Source organism: Eptatretus burgeri, chromosome 16 (genome assembly GCF_056783735.1).
Source record: "Eptatretus burgeri isolate ZD-2024b chromosome 16, Ebu_testis_v1, whole genome shotgun sequence".
Lineage (NCBI taxonomy): Eukaryota > Metazoa > Chordata > Myxini > Myxiniformes > Myxinidae > Eptatretus > Eptatretus burgeri.
Window position 1 is genome coordinate 12,668,306 of NC_140976.1, and position 15,511 is coordinate 12,683,816.

At 43.1% G+C, this 15,511-nt stretch overlaps 1 protein-coding gene across 7 annotated transcripts in view; it reads right to left on the minus strand.

Moving 5' to 3' along the window:
• LOC147010534 (intersectin-1-like) overlaps positions 1-15,511 on the minus strand; it is a 94,398-nt gene that overhangs the window by 7,960 nt on the left and 70,927 nt on the right. For all 7 annotated transcript variants that reach the window (XM_085859497.1, XM_085859498.1, XM_085859495.1 and 4 more), the window contains 10 exons: positions 14,999-15,120; positions 14,409-14,515; positions 14,146-14,329; positions 13,933-14,031; positions 4,129-4,296; positions 3,784-3,996; positions 2,494-2,615; positions 2,277-2,359; positions 1,775-1,858; positions 1,425-1,598 (listed from right to left, as the gene is read on the minus strand). In XM_085859497.1, coding sequence (XP_085715623.1) covers positions 1,425-1,598; positions 1,775-1,858; positions 2,277-2,359; positions 2,494-2,615; positions 3,784-3,996; positions 4,129-4,296; positions 13,933-14,031; positions 14,146-14,329; positions 14,409-14,515; positions 14,999-15,120 — 1,356 coding nt within the window. The remainder of the gene's footprint in view (positions 1-1,424; positions 1,599-1,774; positions 1,859-2,276; positions 2,360-2,493; positions 2,616-3,783; positions 3,997-4,128; positions 4,297-13,932; positions 14,032-14,145; positions 14,330-14,408; positions 14,516-14,998; positions 15,121-15,511) is intronic.

A 15,511-nucleotide genomic window follows, 5' to 3' on the forward strand; every position in this document is an offset into this window, starting at 1 on the left:
GCTCAAGTACCTTATTTACAACAAATTTGACACAGACATTCCCCAATAATTTTGTTGTCCTCCGAATATATTGTTCGATGTTTCCTCCGAGCTGCGAGGGTGAACGCTCGCTACTTCAGCACACTAAAGCACGTGAAAAATTGTCTTCGGTCGACCGTGTGGCAGGTGCGCATGTCCACGCTCGCTCTGCTCTGTGTTGAATCCGAGCTGATGAAGCAAATCGATTTCTCCGAAGTGATCGCGTCGTTTGCCAACCAAGAGGCACGAAAGAAGGTGTTTCAGCAGGGTGGAAATTGAATATACATACATTCCTCCGATATTTGTTTTCTGTATCGTTTGTTTCTCAATTTCGAAGCCGAATTGGATTTTACAGGCACTTGTATATTTGAAAGTCGGACAAATCGACATTTACCTTAATCCGGCCCTGTCAGCAGGGACTGGCAAGCTTGTCAGAATGGAAGGAACAATGGACAGTGCGAAGTACAGGAGAATCCTTGATGAAAACGTGCTTGGGTCAGTCGTGAATCGAAAACTGGGGCAGGAGATTCACATTTCAGCAGGATGATGATTTGAAGCACAAAGCTCATGCCACACTGGAGTGGCTGAAGAAGAAGAAAATAAATGTTCTTGATTGGCCCAGTCAAAGTTCTGACTTGAACCCAATTGAACATTTATGGCGAGACATGAAGATTGCAGTCCATCGACGATCCCCATTAAACTTGGCAGAATTCGAGCAATTTTCACGTGAAGAACGGGCAAAGATTTCTCCATCTCACTGTGTAAAGCTGGTGGAGATCGACCCACACAGACTCATAGCAGTCATTGCTGTAAAAGGTGTTTCCACCAAGTACTGATCTTTGGGGCTGAATACTTGTACAACCAGTAAATTTTGATTTGTACATGTTTTTTTGCAGGTATCTCTGACATGTAACCTACTTCAACTATAACAGTGTTTCGTTTGATCTCTTCACTTATGAATAAACAAGTTCATTTTGAAAAACTTTCCACATAATTCGTAATTCATCTAAATGTGGCATTATTGGTAGGGGGTGAATACTTTTGCAGGCAACTGAATAGCAACGATATCTCAAAACGTTGCGGATGGATTATGACAACACTTGGGGGATGAGTTGGTTAAGTGACAAGAACAATTCGGTAAAATTTCGGTTCAGGTCCAGAAGCAGATCTGGCCTACCTTTGGGATCCACAATGAAAACTGTTCAGCCTGGCAGAGGTATGCACTCTACCGAGTGCCATTCTAGTTTATATCTCTTTCGTAATCTCCTTCATGTCGCACAATCATACAAGCTCTGACGAGGCTCCTCAAGTTCAGCCTTGATTAACAAACATCACAGAAGAAGCTGAGACAAGACATACGGGGGAATGGGAAGCCTGCTTAAACGAGAGACAGAAGCACAATGTACCATCTGGAGAAAACTGGTCACGTTCAAAAACGGTGATGCAAAGGACGTCTTGGTCCAGGTCCTTCACGAAGAACTGACAGTTTGAGTTCCACTTTGGGCTGGTACTGTCCTTAATAGTCTTGGTGATGTGGCATTGTGCACCCATTGTCACCTCACAATAAGGGTTGCTCCTTCCTTTGGGTGATTGGGGGAGAGGGGAGAAAAATCACGATAGTTCATTTCTTCTACTCTGTCGGTTACTTGCAATTTCCTTCCATTATGCATGAAACTCAGCATCACCAATTCTTCCAAATCCCATCTTCCTACAAGCACCACATCTCTTGTTGCACAGACGACAAGGTCCAGCCTACCGTTGGATCTGCACGCCTTGAGTTCGATTCCCTCCACGACATTCACCATGAGCCTCCCAATGCCGGTCGTTCGCTGCGTACGAGCTGTCGAAGTGCAGGTGGAGGACAAATGGAGTGGTGCTTTGCTAAAATAATGTTTATCCACACCACTGTTTCAAATGTGTCATACATGCAAGAACATGATGAGGGTTCATCGATGTCAATACCAAAGAATGCCAATCACGTGTATATTTTAAGTTGCATTAGCAAAATAATAATAATAATGATAATTCACTTGCGACCTTGCTGTTAAAATACAAACTATCATCTTGGAATAATTTAAACCAATAACTATCCCCTAAACAAGTTTTGAAGCTTTACAAACTTTTCACGGAGAAAAAGAAAACTGCTCGCGTGATGCGGCACTTCCGAACGCGTTGCGCTTCGCATGTTGATCGAGTGTTAAGCGCGGCACATAAACAGTCATGCAAGATGGCAAAACTGGCCAGGTGAGTGCACGTACCTTGATACGCCTTTTCCCGCTTCTTTTTCTCCGTTTCAATATAAAGCTCTGATGCCATTTTGATCTTCTGTACCCACGCGGTCCTATTGCATGGTATGGTAAAGCAAAAATTAGCAGAGGCTATTTAAAATAACAATTAAAAAGACGACAACGACGAAGTAACAAGGAAGGGTGGTCAGGGCAGACAAGCGAGTTTATTTTTTGTTTGTATGTGCACCTCTCGTGGATATTCTCTGCACGCAGAGTATACACTCGATCGATGTGGGAGATGTGGAAGAGTGGATCATCGGCCGATGGGTCGGATGGTAGCTTCACGAGAACTTCATTCAAGAAAATTGGCTTGAGAAGGAAAGTGACAGAAAAATACATTATTTAAAATTTCACACCAGGAAAAAAATTACACCCGAAAGGGGATAAGGGGCCATCCATTTATAATGGACACGCTGTTTTAAGAGGGTGTCGGGGAAAGGAAGCTAATTTGAGAAAGGGTGTAGTGAAGGGTGGTTCCTTGCATTTTTGGTTCCTTGACAAACTACAGATCTGGAAAGCGCTCATCAAGGGCTTTCATATGAGGATATTACTCGATATGGTAGCTAAGATTTGAAAAATTGACCTTGGGGTCAAAACATTTCGACCTCAGGCGCTAATCATGAAGGTCAAGGCCGATCTCCACCAAAAACTTATCAGCTCAATCAACGCTAAACCATATGCTACATTCCTACAAAGTTTTGAGAAGATTCGATCAAAATTACTCCCAAAATTAGGGTTTCGTTGAACTCCATGATTTACCACAAAGTGACCTTGACCTTTGACCTTGACCTTGACCATTACGTGTGCTGAAGGGTATTCCAATAATACTATGATATGTGTAACCACAAGAGATTTCAATGAGAATTGCGCTCTACAGAATGATTTCAAGGCGAAAAATAGGCGACGACAAACACTTTTATGAAACAAAGTGACAAACAAACAAACTAACTTACCGACCGATACAATCTTGCCGAAAATTTCGGAAAGATTAAAAATATGCATGATGACAAAAGTTTACTTCAATCTTTAACTTCCTAACTGAAGCTTTACAAGGAATTAAGGCGCATGAGGAGGCCATTCGGCCCATCATGCCTGCACCACACCAATACCAGATTTAATCAATCTGTTGATTCCCCTTCCCTTCGTGTGCAGGATTAAAAAAAAAATTGGGGGCTGCAACACTGGTACTCATTTCGCCGACCTCAGAAGATGACCTCAGAAACAGGCCGAGTCAATCCCCTGGTGTGAATTCAGCAGCCAACAGGGCTTGAACTCAGGACCCTTGGATCCCAAGCCACCACCCTAACCGCTAAGCCAACACCAGGTTAAACATCAAAACCAGCTTCATCAAAAAAAGAACAGGCCGAAGGGACCAAGCAGAGACCGCCATGCAGCAAATTCCTCTCCACAATGAGTATGCAAGTGGAAGAAAGTCGTTAACGCATTCCTGGACGTTCATCCTCGAGTAAGCCCTCACCGTTTTGTACATTTTGTACTGCAACGTTGACTTGCGGCTGAAGAGACAGTCACCGGTGGTTGAGCTGAGCTGACGAATAAGCTGCGTAAGCAGCAGGAAGTCATTGAAGAGGAACCCAAAGAGCTCTTTGTTGCTCTTAGCTTTGTACAGTTTTCCACTATGGAGGAATTTTCGAGGACCCAGGCAGTTGGTCACCGAGTTGAACACCAGTTGCTTGTGGAGGGATGGCAGGAACAAAGTCTGTGGTAACGACTACTTCATGATGATAAAGTATAATTTTGGCAAAAACAAGGTAATCAATATCAGCCACCTATAATTAATCAAGTGGCAATCTCGAGGACACACCTCTGAGAGGCCCTCACACACGACGTGAGCCTGGATCCACTCGAGGCGATCAGAATTCTCCTTTTCACGCACGCCTTCGTTCACTTGCGAGCACAGCTCCTCAGCTTTCTCCAGTGCCTGCCTGAGATGCGCGTGATCCGGGTGATCCACACCGGTGTTCTCAAGAATCTGTTGTGTAGGAGAGATACGAAGCAAGATAAATCACCTGTGAACCATATTGACAATTCATAAACTAACCAAATTCACCATCCTGCAATCTATTTTGTTACCCTGACCCGCTCAAGAATATAAGAGGGTATCGTCATCAGTGCATGCGCGTCGGCACATGCGTGTGTGTGGGCATGTAGCAGCATACAGACCACGTTTCATTGCGTTATTGGGTGGCCTGCTTCAATATTGTTCCCCAATGCCCTCAAGCACAGTTTGACAAAGTCATCTAATCTTCCCACAACATTTTTTTACACCCAGTTTAACCAAAACAGGTTTCATACCTGGAATATGGGTTTTCTCAAAGTTAGAAATGATTTACTGCAATCACTTCCGGTTTGTGGCTCATGCGTTGGTCGAATTTGCCGCTGCACTTCAAACTCATCAACGCTAAGTTTTGCAAACTGGATTCGTCATATTCTTTGTTACATCTCCGTCCCTGTGTTGCTGTTTGTGTTTCTGTCCAACTTTCCATGTTAGATCGTACCTTGTTGCACTGCGCAGGCGGTCCCCGGTTTCCGAACACAATGCGTTCTTGAAAACGTGTTTGTAAGCCGAATGTTCGTAAGCCGGAACAATAAATCCCCTTTAAATACATGTAACAATGGATCAATTGGTCCCCGAACACAAATTAAACCTTTTTTTATTTATTTTTACAAATAAACATTGTTAAATATACTTTTTTAAATTAAAAAATGAATAAATTAGGATGAATGGAATGTGTAGTAGTAGTAGTAGTAGTAGTAGTAGTAGTAGTAGTAGTAGTAGTAGTAGTAGTAGTAGTAGTAGTAGTAGTAGTAGTGTAATGGCCAACGAGAGATAACGAGCTAGCTAGAGTGGTCAATGGTGAAGCACGGCGAGCACCGCTGTCTCTTGTGTCGGTAAGGAACCACGTGGAGAGAATGGCGCATGAAATGGCAGAATAGTGTTGGAGCAACCCCCGTGTGAATGAGGTGTGAATTATGGTGTGAAGGTGTGAATGGGTAATTAACTCTCAAGGCCCGATTTCATGCATTTCGCACTTGGTGCAATTTGTTCAAAAAAGCCGCTTTCGTGTGAATGGATCGAACGTTCGAAAGACCGAAACATGGTTATAAAGTATAATGTTCACGTGAACGGATGTTCGGAAGCCAGGTGTTGGGAAGCCCGGGACTACCTGGATTTGTCAAATTTGTTTTCGTGTTGTTCAAGGCCAACTTTAGCCTTTCCTCAGCTCAGATGGTAACTGTGAAAATACTGTGTCCCTTTTGTCTCCATAGTCCTCGTTTTACTTCTTTATTCCCAAATACTTTACTTATCCCTCATCAACGTTATCCCATTTCCTCTCCTCGCTTCAAAAAAAAAAAAAAAAGTCTTTCTTTTTTCATGACTTCACAACAATTTCACTCTACTTGAATTTCCTTTTGCTTGAACTACATTATTTTCCCCCATTTTCTCAATGTCTCAAAACTGAATCCTCACGGAATATAAACTTTTCCTCCCCCCCCCCCCCCTTTAAAAGCATTTGAAGCATTTTAAAATGGTTCACCTGCCTTATGTCTCCATCAGGAGAATCCCTCCTGTTCTTCACCACAACCACCACCATCATAATCATCTATTTCTCTTCTTCACAAATATTATTTTTCAAAACTGACTGTCAGCTAAAGGCTTGGTCCACCAACCATCCTCCCACATGTCAGCACCAGCTTTCTCCCATGCCTTCAACAAAAACGCTTACCTCCCATTCCATGATATTCATCTCCGTTTGTCCAATTTGGGAATTTGGAATCAACATCTCTCCATTTCATGTCCCCTCTTTCCACTTACCCCTCAATCCATCCCCTTCACCCTGCCCCTGTAAAGCCCCCCCCCACCCCCTTGCCATGCACCATCCCACGGCCTCCTTCCCAGTTCCTAACTGTGTGGACCTCAAACATCCGAGGTCTCCGTTGCAACCTGACACATCTCTCAATCCAGGGCGCTGCCAATGAACCGGACATAATCTGTTTACAGCCGTTGTACTGACCTTCCACTTCCCAAACCCTCTGACTCTGTACCTCTGACTGTGACTTCCCCTCCGTTCCCACCTCTTGTTTGTCTGTGTGTTGTACCGTCCTCCAAACAAAAGTGTCGACTCCATCTACATCTCTCTCACACAACATGGACAACTTTTAACCAGTCATCCCAACTCTATCTTCCTCATTTGTGGTGATTTGAATTGTCACGATGAAAATTGGCTGGGCGTCGGTACCTCTCTCACCAGTGTCGGAGAATACTCAATTCCTCTTGTACTGTACATTTGAACCATTTATTTAATACATATGCATATGGCGAATCAGAGGAAAGAGTGTATTGCTTGCTCAACACCAGCCATGGCATTTCAGCAAAGGACTTCTGCAACTCCATGTAACTGACTCAATTTGTGAACTTGCTTTCCCAGATTTCTTCCAATGGCAAATCCTCCCTTCTGGACTTGGTGATGACGAACTTCCCTGCAAATGTCTCCTGCTCTTCCTCTGCTCCAAAAGGTTCATCTGTTCATATACTTGTGAGAGTCAATATCTCTCAGGAAATTCTCAGAGAGCTGCTTTAGCACTGAGGAGTAAGGCAGTTCACTCAAGCAGATTGGTAGGGACTGTAAACAGCCATCTCTCTTTAGGACAAGTCTCCCATTATCTACTGCCCCTGATATTAACTCAGCTTGGGAATTCTTCCACAGAAACCTGCTCTCTCTTATGCACACATCCATCCCATCTTGTTTTCAATTATCCTACCCTTCTTCAGGCTGTTGGTACTCTGAATTCTGTTGTGATGCAGTTTCTCTGAAACAACTTGCCTTCTCTTCCCGGAAAGCAAACCCGACTGAAGGCAATCTCATTTCATTCCACAAAGCCTGCGACAATTGTGTCCACTCTCAGGGGAGTCAGAAAACAACATCTATCCAATCTCGAGAATGAACTTTCAAACTTGTCTCCCAACTCCAAAACCTGGTGGTGTCTTTTTAAGTCCGTTTCTGGAGTATGCTCCTTCTCCATTCCTCCCTTCTCTTCAAATGGCACCACAGCAGACTCCACTCGTGAGAAGGACGATTGCCTCAATTCTGTGTGCTTCCAAGTCTTGCGTCTCCAACCTCTCACTCTCTGTACCCACCCTACCCAGACGTACCCAACTGTTCCAGGACTCTGTGTCTTTTGCACCTGAGAAGGTGGAGAGGTTTCTGGCAACACTTGACTTTGGCAATGGGGCGAGCAGTGAAATTCGTTACTTTTGTGAACCCCCCTCCCCAGTAACTATTTAATTTGTACTGGAAATTGTTTAAAATATATTTCAATATTATATTGATGACTCATCAATCACCAAAACTGCACATTTTTTAAAAAAATAATTAAAAAACTACCAAAGAAACAGATTTCCATCTTCACACTGTCCAATAACTGCACGTTGCTCATGCACCGAGAATGATGTGTCGTAACCCTGGGCCAATCACATGCTCTGTATCATACATGCATAATACGTAAACATGCATTGGTAATCATGGCAGCGTACATGTCGTTTGACACCAGCCTTTCTGCTGACGATTCAAGGAAAATTCTTCATGCGCTTGCTCTTTGCACATTGTAACCACCCACGGTAGAGCGATTCCTTTCGGTGAGAAAAGTTGAAAAATTTAGAGAGTGTTCCGACATCTGGAAAGGCATAAATGTAGATGCTGGAATTGAAAGCAAGATCGCCGTTAATGCGGTGAACTTTGTGTTTGACAAAGAGAAGAACGCAGCGAGTGCTGTCGGCCATGTTGCACTCGTGCCTCCGGCATTTTACCATTGCACTTCTCATTGAACTATCTTCCAGCCAAATTTTGTTCTGTTCCAAGTTCCATTAAAAAAAATCCCTCACCGTTTTACATTTGCACGGCGCGGAACAAAACAGAATAACCATAGCCTGAAAGTGGAAAATCACCAGAGGGCATGGTCCTCGCTTTCCTGCACTGGCGACTGATGCTCCTTAAAGGCCACGCCAAGTTCCAACATGTCCATGCCCAGTTGACATGCTTTTCTCCTCGTTTTGGCAAAGAAATGAGGTGTTTATTCCGTCATGTGGGCGATTCGACCTCTTCAAAGGTATCTAAATTCATGGAGAAGTGTTGGGCACAGGTTAAAGCATGTGCTGAGCGATGGAGAGCGGTTGATGGTCTAGAAAAGACACTCGCAGAAACCAATGCATGCACTTGGTCACTCAAACTGTCGGCTGTAGCTGAAAGTTACGGCTATCATTGTAGATGCTGTTCTCGCTTCAAAAAATGGAGGGTATAGCATGCCGAGAGAACCATGAAGTGAATTCCTGCACTACGAGCAATCCTGATGGTGGTCATGGTGATGATGCAGCAAGTGATGCATGTGATGACTGAGTGTCACGGCATTCCAACAACAAACGCATTGCTCTCATCATCTCGGCCTACATCAAGCATTGCTGGGCCTGTACCCAGGTCATCCTGCACACTTCCCCCCTGTGTGCATCATCTGTGGAACGAAAGACCATTTAGTGTGGAAAAGACATAAAAGAAAACGTGATACATTAGGTCGTGCTGAAATAAAGGATGGTGGTGAGTAATTGAATAATTTCTCAACAGTTACATCCCCCTTACATTCTGCAGCAGAATGAGCTAAACGTTTCACAACAAGTCCAAGTATAGTCCAAGTTGGTTGAGATTCCTCAAATGGAAGCTTGTTGAATTAACCTCAAATTAATTCCTCAAATGTTGAATTAACACCAGGTGGGGTTGACTCTGCCTGTCATCCTTCCGAGGTCGACAAAATGAGTGCCAGCTTGCTGGCATCCTGTGCCGGAGTGGCGACCCATCCAGGTTTGTGCCCAATAGCCAAGGAGACTGCTTAAGCAGCACCGATGCTCCGTACAGAGTGTGGTCCTGATGAATGGATGGTCCAATGTATGTGTGTACCAATTTTTCTGCTTTGGACCAACAAGTAATGATTTTCAGACTCAGCAATTCTATCAAAAGGGAATTTCCCTTTTGGAATTCAGGCCTCGAAAAGTAGGTAATGTTCCAATTTTTTTGCAATGTAAACATTGATGTTTGGATTCAGCACACTGAAATCATAAAGAATCCATCAAATTTACATAGTCCCAAGTTAGGTGCAACGGTAGTCATTTTCTAAGCGCCGAACATGCCAGCGCACGACGGCCAACTGGGTGAACATACGTCTGTGGACGGAGTTGCAAAGTCAAGATTTGGTAAACCTACTAACTTTTAAGTGGATAAATGAAACGGATTGTGCACTATAGTTGAGAACGTACACAAATTAATTGCCACACCAGGGGTTCAAACTCATAACACTTTGGTGAAAATTGTCATGTTTAAATTTATAAGCATAAGTTGAATGGTGGATTCTGTTGAATTTCTATGAAATCAAAGCCACACTGGCACTGTTTTACGTTGATGGTAAGTTAAAATCAAGATGCGACTGCAGGCAACTTTACATCATGCAAAGCATGACGGCTGTCAGGACAGGTAGCCCTGTCATAAATTTCTATCACATATACTGTTATGTTTGTAGGGAGGGGGTAGAACTATTACCTTAGAACAGACAAATGTATAGAGTAGTATGGTCTGTGTTCAAGTAGCTAGAAATCTCGATGTAATAAGTCGGGTAACGTAGCTTAAGGATATAATTGTCTAAATGTGCATCATACGGAGGGTGGTTCATTGAAATAGTTGATTAAGGTTTAAGGGGTAAAGATATGGCAGTACATGGAGGCAACCAGGATGAAGGAAGTGAGTGGAGGGTTGGGGGTAATGAGGAGCCTAGGATGATAGGAACCTCCTAACCTCCAGTCCTGACTCTGCTCGCAGCCCTTCAGCCAAGGGTTCCGAGCCGGCTAACCAGATAGCATGGGACATGTCCTTCCTGGCCATGCTTGAACAATTACTAACCTTCATGACAGAAATGAATGGTAAAATGAGTGGGAAATGAACAAAAAGGAGATTTTTGTGATCACCTTGTGAGGAGGGGGTGTGTTTAGTGTGTTCTTGGCGGAAGAGACTGTTTGAAATTCACCTAAATGGGAGATTAACAAAAAGGAGAGTTGGGGTCGTGCCAGAGAGAAATGGTCCTGCCTGTCCGTCTGTGTTCCTGCCCTCTCCCTGGTCCCTAGTCGTCATCCTGCTTGCCTGCTCGTGTGCCTGTCTGTTGCCCTGCCCATGTGTTTCATTGCCTGCTCGTCTTTTCTGCCCGTGGAACTGCTTCGCCGACTCTATCACCAGAGCTAAGGCCTCACCCGGTTGTTCGTTCACCCATCATTTCCACCACACACTGGACTGTGCTAAAGTCCAGTGTGTGACACCTTTAGATTTTAATCTTGTACATAATTATTCATTAATTTTATATTCCCTTCCCCAGACCCACCACCGTCATGATCACCATTCCCTGGTTCCTTTTGGTTATTTGTTGGGAAATAAACCCTGTAAAATCAGAGCTAAGGTTCCCATGTGCTATTTTCATGATTGGAAAAAAGATGCATCTTCTTTTTTCCTTCTTTTTAAATTTTTGTACACTGTTGACGTTTGATTTTTTTGAGAGGGGAAAATTCTACTTTCTCCACTTTCCCCAATGTTAACACAAACAGTAGCTGCAATAATACCAAACAGAACCACCAAGACCCACTTCCCCAAAGCATAACACACAGATGTCTTCGATAGGACAAGAGAGGGCCTGCTGGAGAACGAGTCATTTTTTTTTAATTAGAAATAACTAATCAATGTGCAACTTTCACCACTCACAAGTGATGTAATGTTGATCAGCATATATTTCTCTCCCAAATATATAATAAATGATCAAGTCCTGCAAAATGGAAAGGTTTTGAACGTGTTAAAAAGGTGATTTGTATTCCAGTGTTCAAATATACAATTCAACTGAAAAACAAAAGTTTAAAGGTGCATTAAAAAAACAGAAGAAATTCCGGAAGTTTACCGCCGTTGATGAAACGTCTTACACACCACCTTATCTAACACGTTACATTAGTTATTCGTGCCTGTTGTTTGTGTCCTTTATAACGTCCTGAAAAACAGAAACTTTCCTGTTTGGAATGACTTTTAATTCTGTTTGACTGCCAGACAGACAGAGTAAAAACATTATCTCACTCCTCTGCACATGAGCGATCAAGACAAATTCCGAGACAAAGTCCTGCTAAACTACAGGTTCGTTTTCCGATTCATGTTCAAAATATAACATTACATTGAAATAACATTGTTCCTCCATCATAAACTGATGTTGGCAGAAAGTAAGAAGTGAACCGATTGCTTAACCCCACTTTTCGCTTCGTTGGCACGGAGTAATAAAAAACTGAATTATAAAATTGCATTTTTAATCTACTCTGAATTTATAATCTGGAAAATGTCTCAAGGAGTCACTTAGACAAAAAATATTTGGGAACCAATGTCGTCAGGGATTGCCTGAAGGTGGACAGAGGTTATGTTTTCACCCATCTGTTGGTTTATCTTTTTGTCTGTGAGCATGACATCTGGGGAAAGTTATGGATGGATTCAGACGAAATTTGGTGGACAGGTTTGGTACCTGACAAAGATGAATTTATTCCATTGTAGTGATGATCCCATCCGGATCCAGATATGAGAAACTTAATTTATTTTATTTTTTAAGTGATTCTTCAGCATTGAGAGATGAGGCCAAAAACGTTATGGACAGTGAGTGCCTTCAGAAAGCGTTCACACCCCTCGACTTTTGTCCCATTTTGTTGTGTTACAGATTGAATTTAAAATGGTATAAATTTAAATTTTTGTCACCGATCGACACAAGATACTCCATAATGACAAAGTGAAAACATGTTTTGAGAAATTATTACAAATAAAAATCTGAAATGTCCTGAGTCAATAAGTATTCAACTCCTTAGCTGTGACACTCCACATTGGGCTCAGGTGCATCCAATTTCCTTTGATCATCCTCGAGATATCTCCACAACTTTATTGGAGTCCACCTGTGGCCATTTAAATTGATTGGACATGATTTAGAAAGATTTGGTCAGGGAGGTGACAAAGAACCCAATGACCACTCAGACAGAACTACAAAGTTCATTGGCTGAGATGGGAGAACATGCCAGAAGGGCAACAGTCTCTGCAGCACTTCACAAATCTAAACTTTCTAGGAGAGTAGCCAGGTGGAAACCACTCCTGAGAAAAGGCACATGACAGCACACCTGAAGTTTGCAAAAAGGCACGCGAAAGACTCAGAGCATGAGGCAAAAGACTCTGTGGTCTGATGAGATGAAAACTGAACTCTTTGGCCTGAATGCAAAGCGCTATGTCTGGTGGAAACCGAGCACAGCTCATCACGCATCTTACACCATCGCTACCGTGAAGCAAGGTGGTGGCAGCATCATGCTGTGGGGATGCTTTTCAGCGGCAGGGACTGGGAGACTTGTAAGGATAGAGGGAACAATGACTAGAGCCAAATCCTTGATGAGAACCTGCTTCAGAGTGCAAAAGACCCGAGAGTGCGGTGAAGATTTACGTTCCAACAGGACAATGACCCCAAGCATACAGCCAAAGCAACACTGGAATGGCTTCAGAAAAAGAACATGAAAGTCCTTTAGTGGTCCATCCAAAGCCCAGACTTGAATCCCATTGAGAATCTGAAGAAAGACTTGACGATTGCTGTTCACCACCAATCCCCATCCAACTTGACAGAGCTTGAGCAAATCCACAAGGAAGAATGGGAGAAATTCCCCAAATCCACATGTGCAACAAGCTGATTCAGACATACCCAAGAGAATCGAACCTGCATTTGCTGCCAAAGGCGCTTATACAAAGTATTGACTCAGGGGGTTGAATAGTTGACGCAAGACATTTCAAGCTTTTCGTTTTTGATTAATTTGGAAAAATTTCATAAAACATGTATTCACTGTTATTATGGTGTATTTTGTGGAGATCGGTGACAATTTTTTTTTTTAAATCAATCCATTTTAAATTCAGGCTGAAACAACAAAATGGGACAAAAATTGAAAGGTGCAAATACTTTCGGAAAGCACTGTAGCATGATATTCCAAAAAGTTGTGGATGGGTTCTGACAAAACTTGGTGAATGAGTTGGGTAGGCGACAAGAACAAACTGATTAGATTTTGGAGGTCTGGATTCAGATCCGACCTATCGGTGGAAAAAAAAAAAAAACAAAAAAAAAAAAACTTCAAGCTGGTGGAGGTATGTGCTCTGCCGAGTGCAGTTCTGGTTCCCCCTGTACCACTCCCATTTCCTGAAGTGATCTATCTGTCGTCAGTGAGTGAGTGAGCGAGTGAGAGCCCACTGGTTCTCAGATCGATTATGATCTATCTCAACAAGGCTCTGCATTGTTAAATTCTGTCTCGTATTGTTTCTGCAATACCATCTGGGCTCTCAAAGAGCATATCAGTGAAGTTTGGACTTATGTCCCCATGACCACATTTTCATTCACACAATCACATGAGAAAGTATCAGAACACGAGTTCTTTTCACATGTAAAACGAAGTTAGAGACTGGGAAGGGGGGTGGGGGGGAAGAAAAAGGAAGAGTGTGTAAAGCATTCTTGTTGACATTTTGAAAGGATTCTGGCTTACATTTTTGATAATGAGGGGGTACCGTGTGACCCTTTGCATGGGCTTGAGCAGGAAGCTGGACAAAGGCATCCCCTTGCACCGCACATCTACAGCCAACCTCTGCAGCAGATGATCCACAACAGTGAGTCCAATATCACAAAGGCAATGCACAAATCACAACACTAAAAATAATTATGCCAGAGGTTTCAAAAATGGTACACAATGGTGAAACACCTTGAGAAAGTCCTTGAATTCTGGCTGCTCATCATTGTGCAGCTGCAGGAGTAGAGCACCGTTCAACTGACAGCTACAGAAGCGGATGTACGGTTGCATGTGTGGCAACTGGGCTGTAAGAATATCCCCGATCATCTGTACTGGCATTCGGTCACCAGACATCTTCTTGCGAACACGCAGAGCTCTGCCAGGAACACAAAATAAGAGGGAGAACCAAATTCAACTGTGTGGATGCTGGAGTGAGGAGAGAATGAAAATCTCACTTCAGCAGTTTGATGTTGCACATGTGGAGTTCCTTCCAGTTGATGAAGATCATTCCCACTTCTTCCTCGCTCAGTTGACCGGACTCCATCATCGGCTTCTGGAACACCTGAGAGGTGAAGTTAGAGAGGATAAAGTTTTCTTTGCAGACACACAGACCAAGACACACCCATACAATAAAGCGTAACAAACAACGATTGAGAATAGCAATGTTCAATATTCCCATGGGATTATAAAACCTAATATTAACACAAAGTCAGACAAGTATATGCTTTTTTATTTTTTATGATGATAGACTCACGGGAGGAGCTTATCGAGAAATCACATATGCAGGACAGACGTTCATAAACATCAATGCAAATTTTCTATTAATTCTGAGGACATGAGTAAACAATGGACGAGCAGGTCAGTGGACTCGGTTTTCTCTGTCCTCACCTTGAGCTTCAATCCTACCCAACCCAAAATGCACGTGCTTTTCCAGATTCCATCACCAGGTTATCACCACCCCGATATCGAACCAAATGGAGGGTCAACAATTCGTTTACATAAATAAAAATCAAAAACATTATCACAAGATGAAATATAGCCTTACCTCACCAACCAACTGCAGGTCACTCATGTAGTTTTCTTCAGTTTGCAGAAGCTCATGAATGTAACCCTGCCTCTTGCGCTCCATGGGGGACAACGAGTCGAGTGCATGCAGGTCAGCGCACCCTGCGCATAGCGGCTTTGTCAGTCAGCAAGCACAGCAAGCCGGGAATTTCCATAGCGGGTTACAAGTAACCAACAGGACGGCGGTTTAAATTCTTGAGCGAATATTCACACCCGCCTAACAGTTACTTACCAAGCAGAGTAAAAGTAAATGACATATAGAAGCTTCATCGTCAAAATTCAGGTCAAACCATAACCATCAGGCACAAACTCTGCGTGGCGCGCCATATTAATAAATAAATTAGCAACCCTCCCAAAAAGAGAGCGCAACAAAAATAGAATTATCAAAAATGTCCGGATAAAGCAGCACTGTGGCCTCAAAGTTCTGAAGGTCTGAGTGCAAGTTTAGCGTTCCTCGGGCAAATGAAGCGCCGTCCCTAAGTATCACATGGCT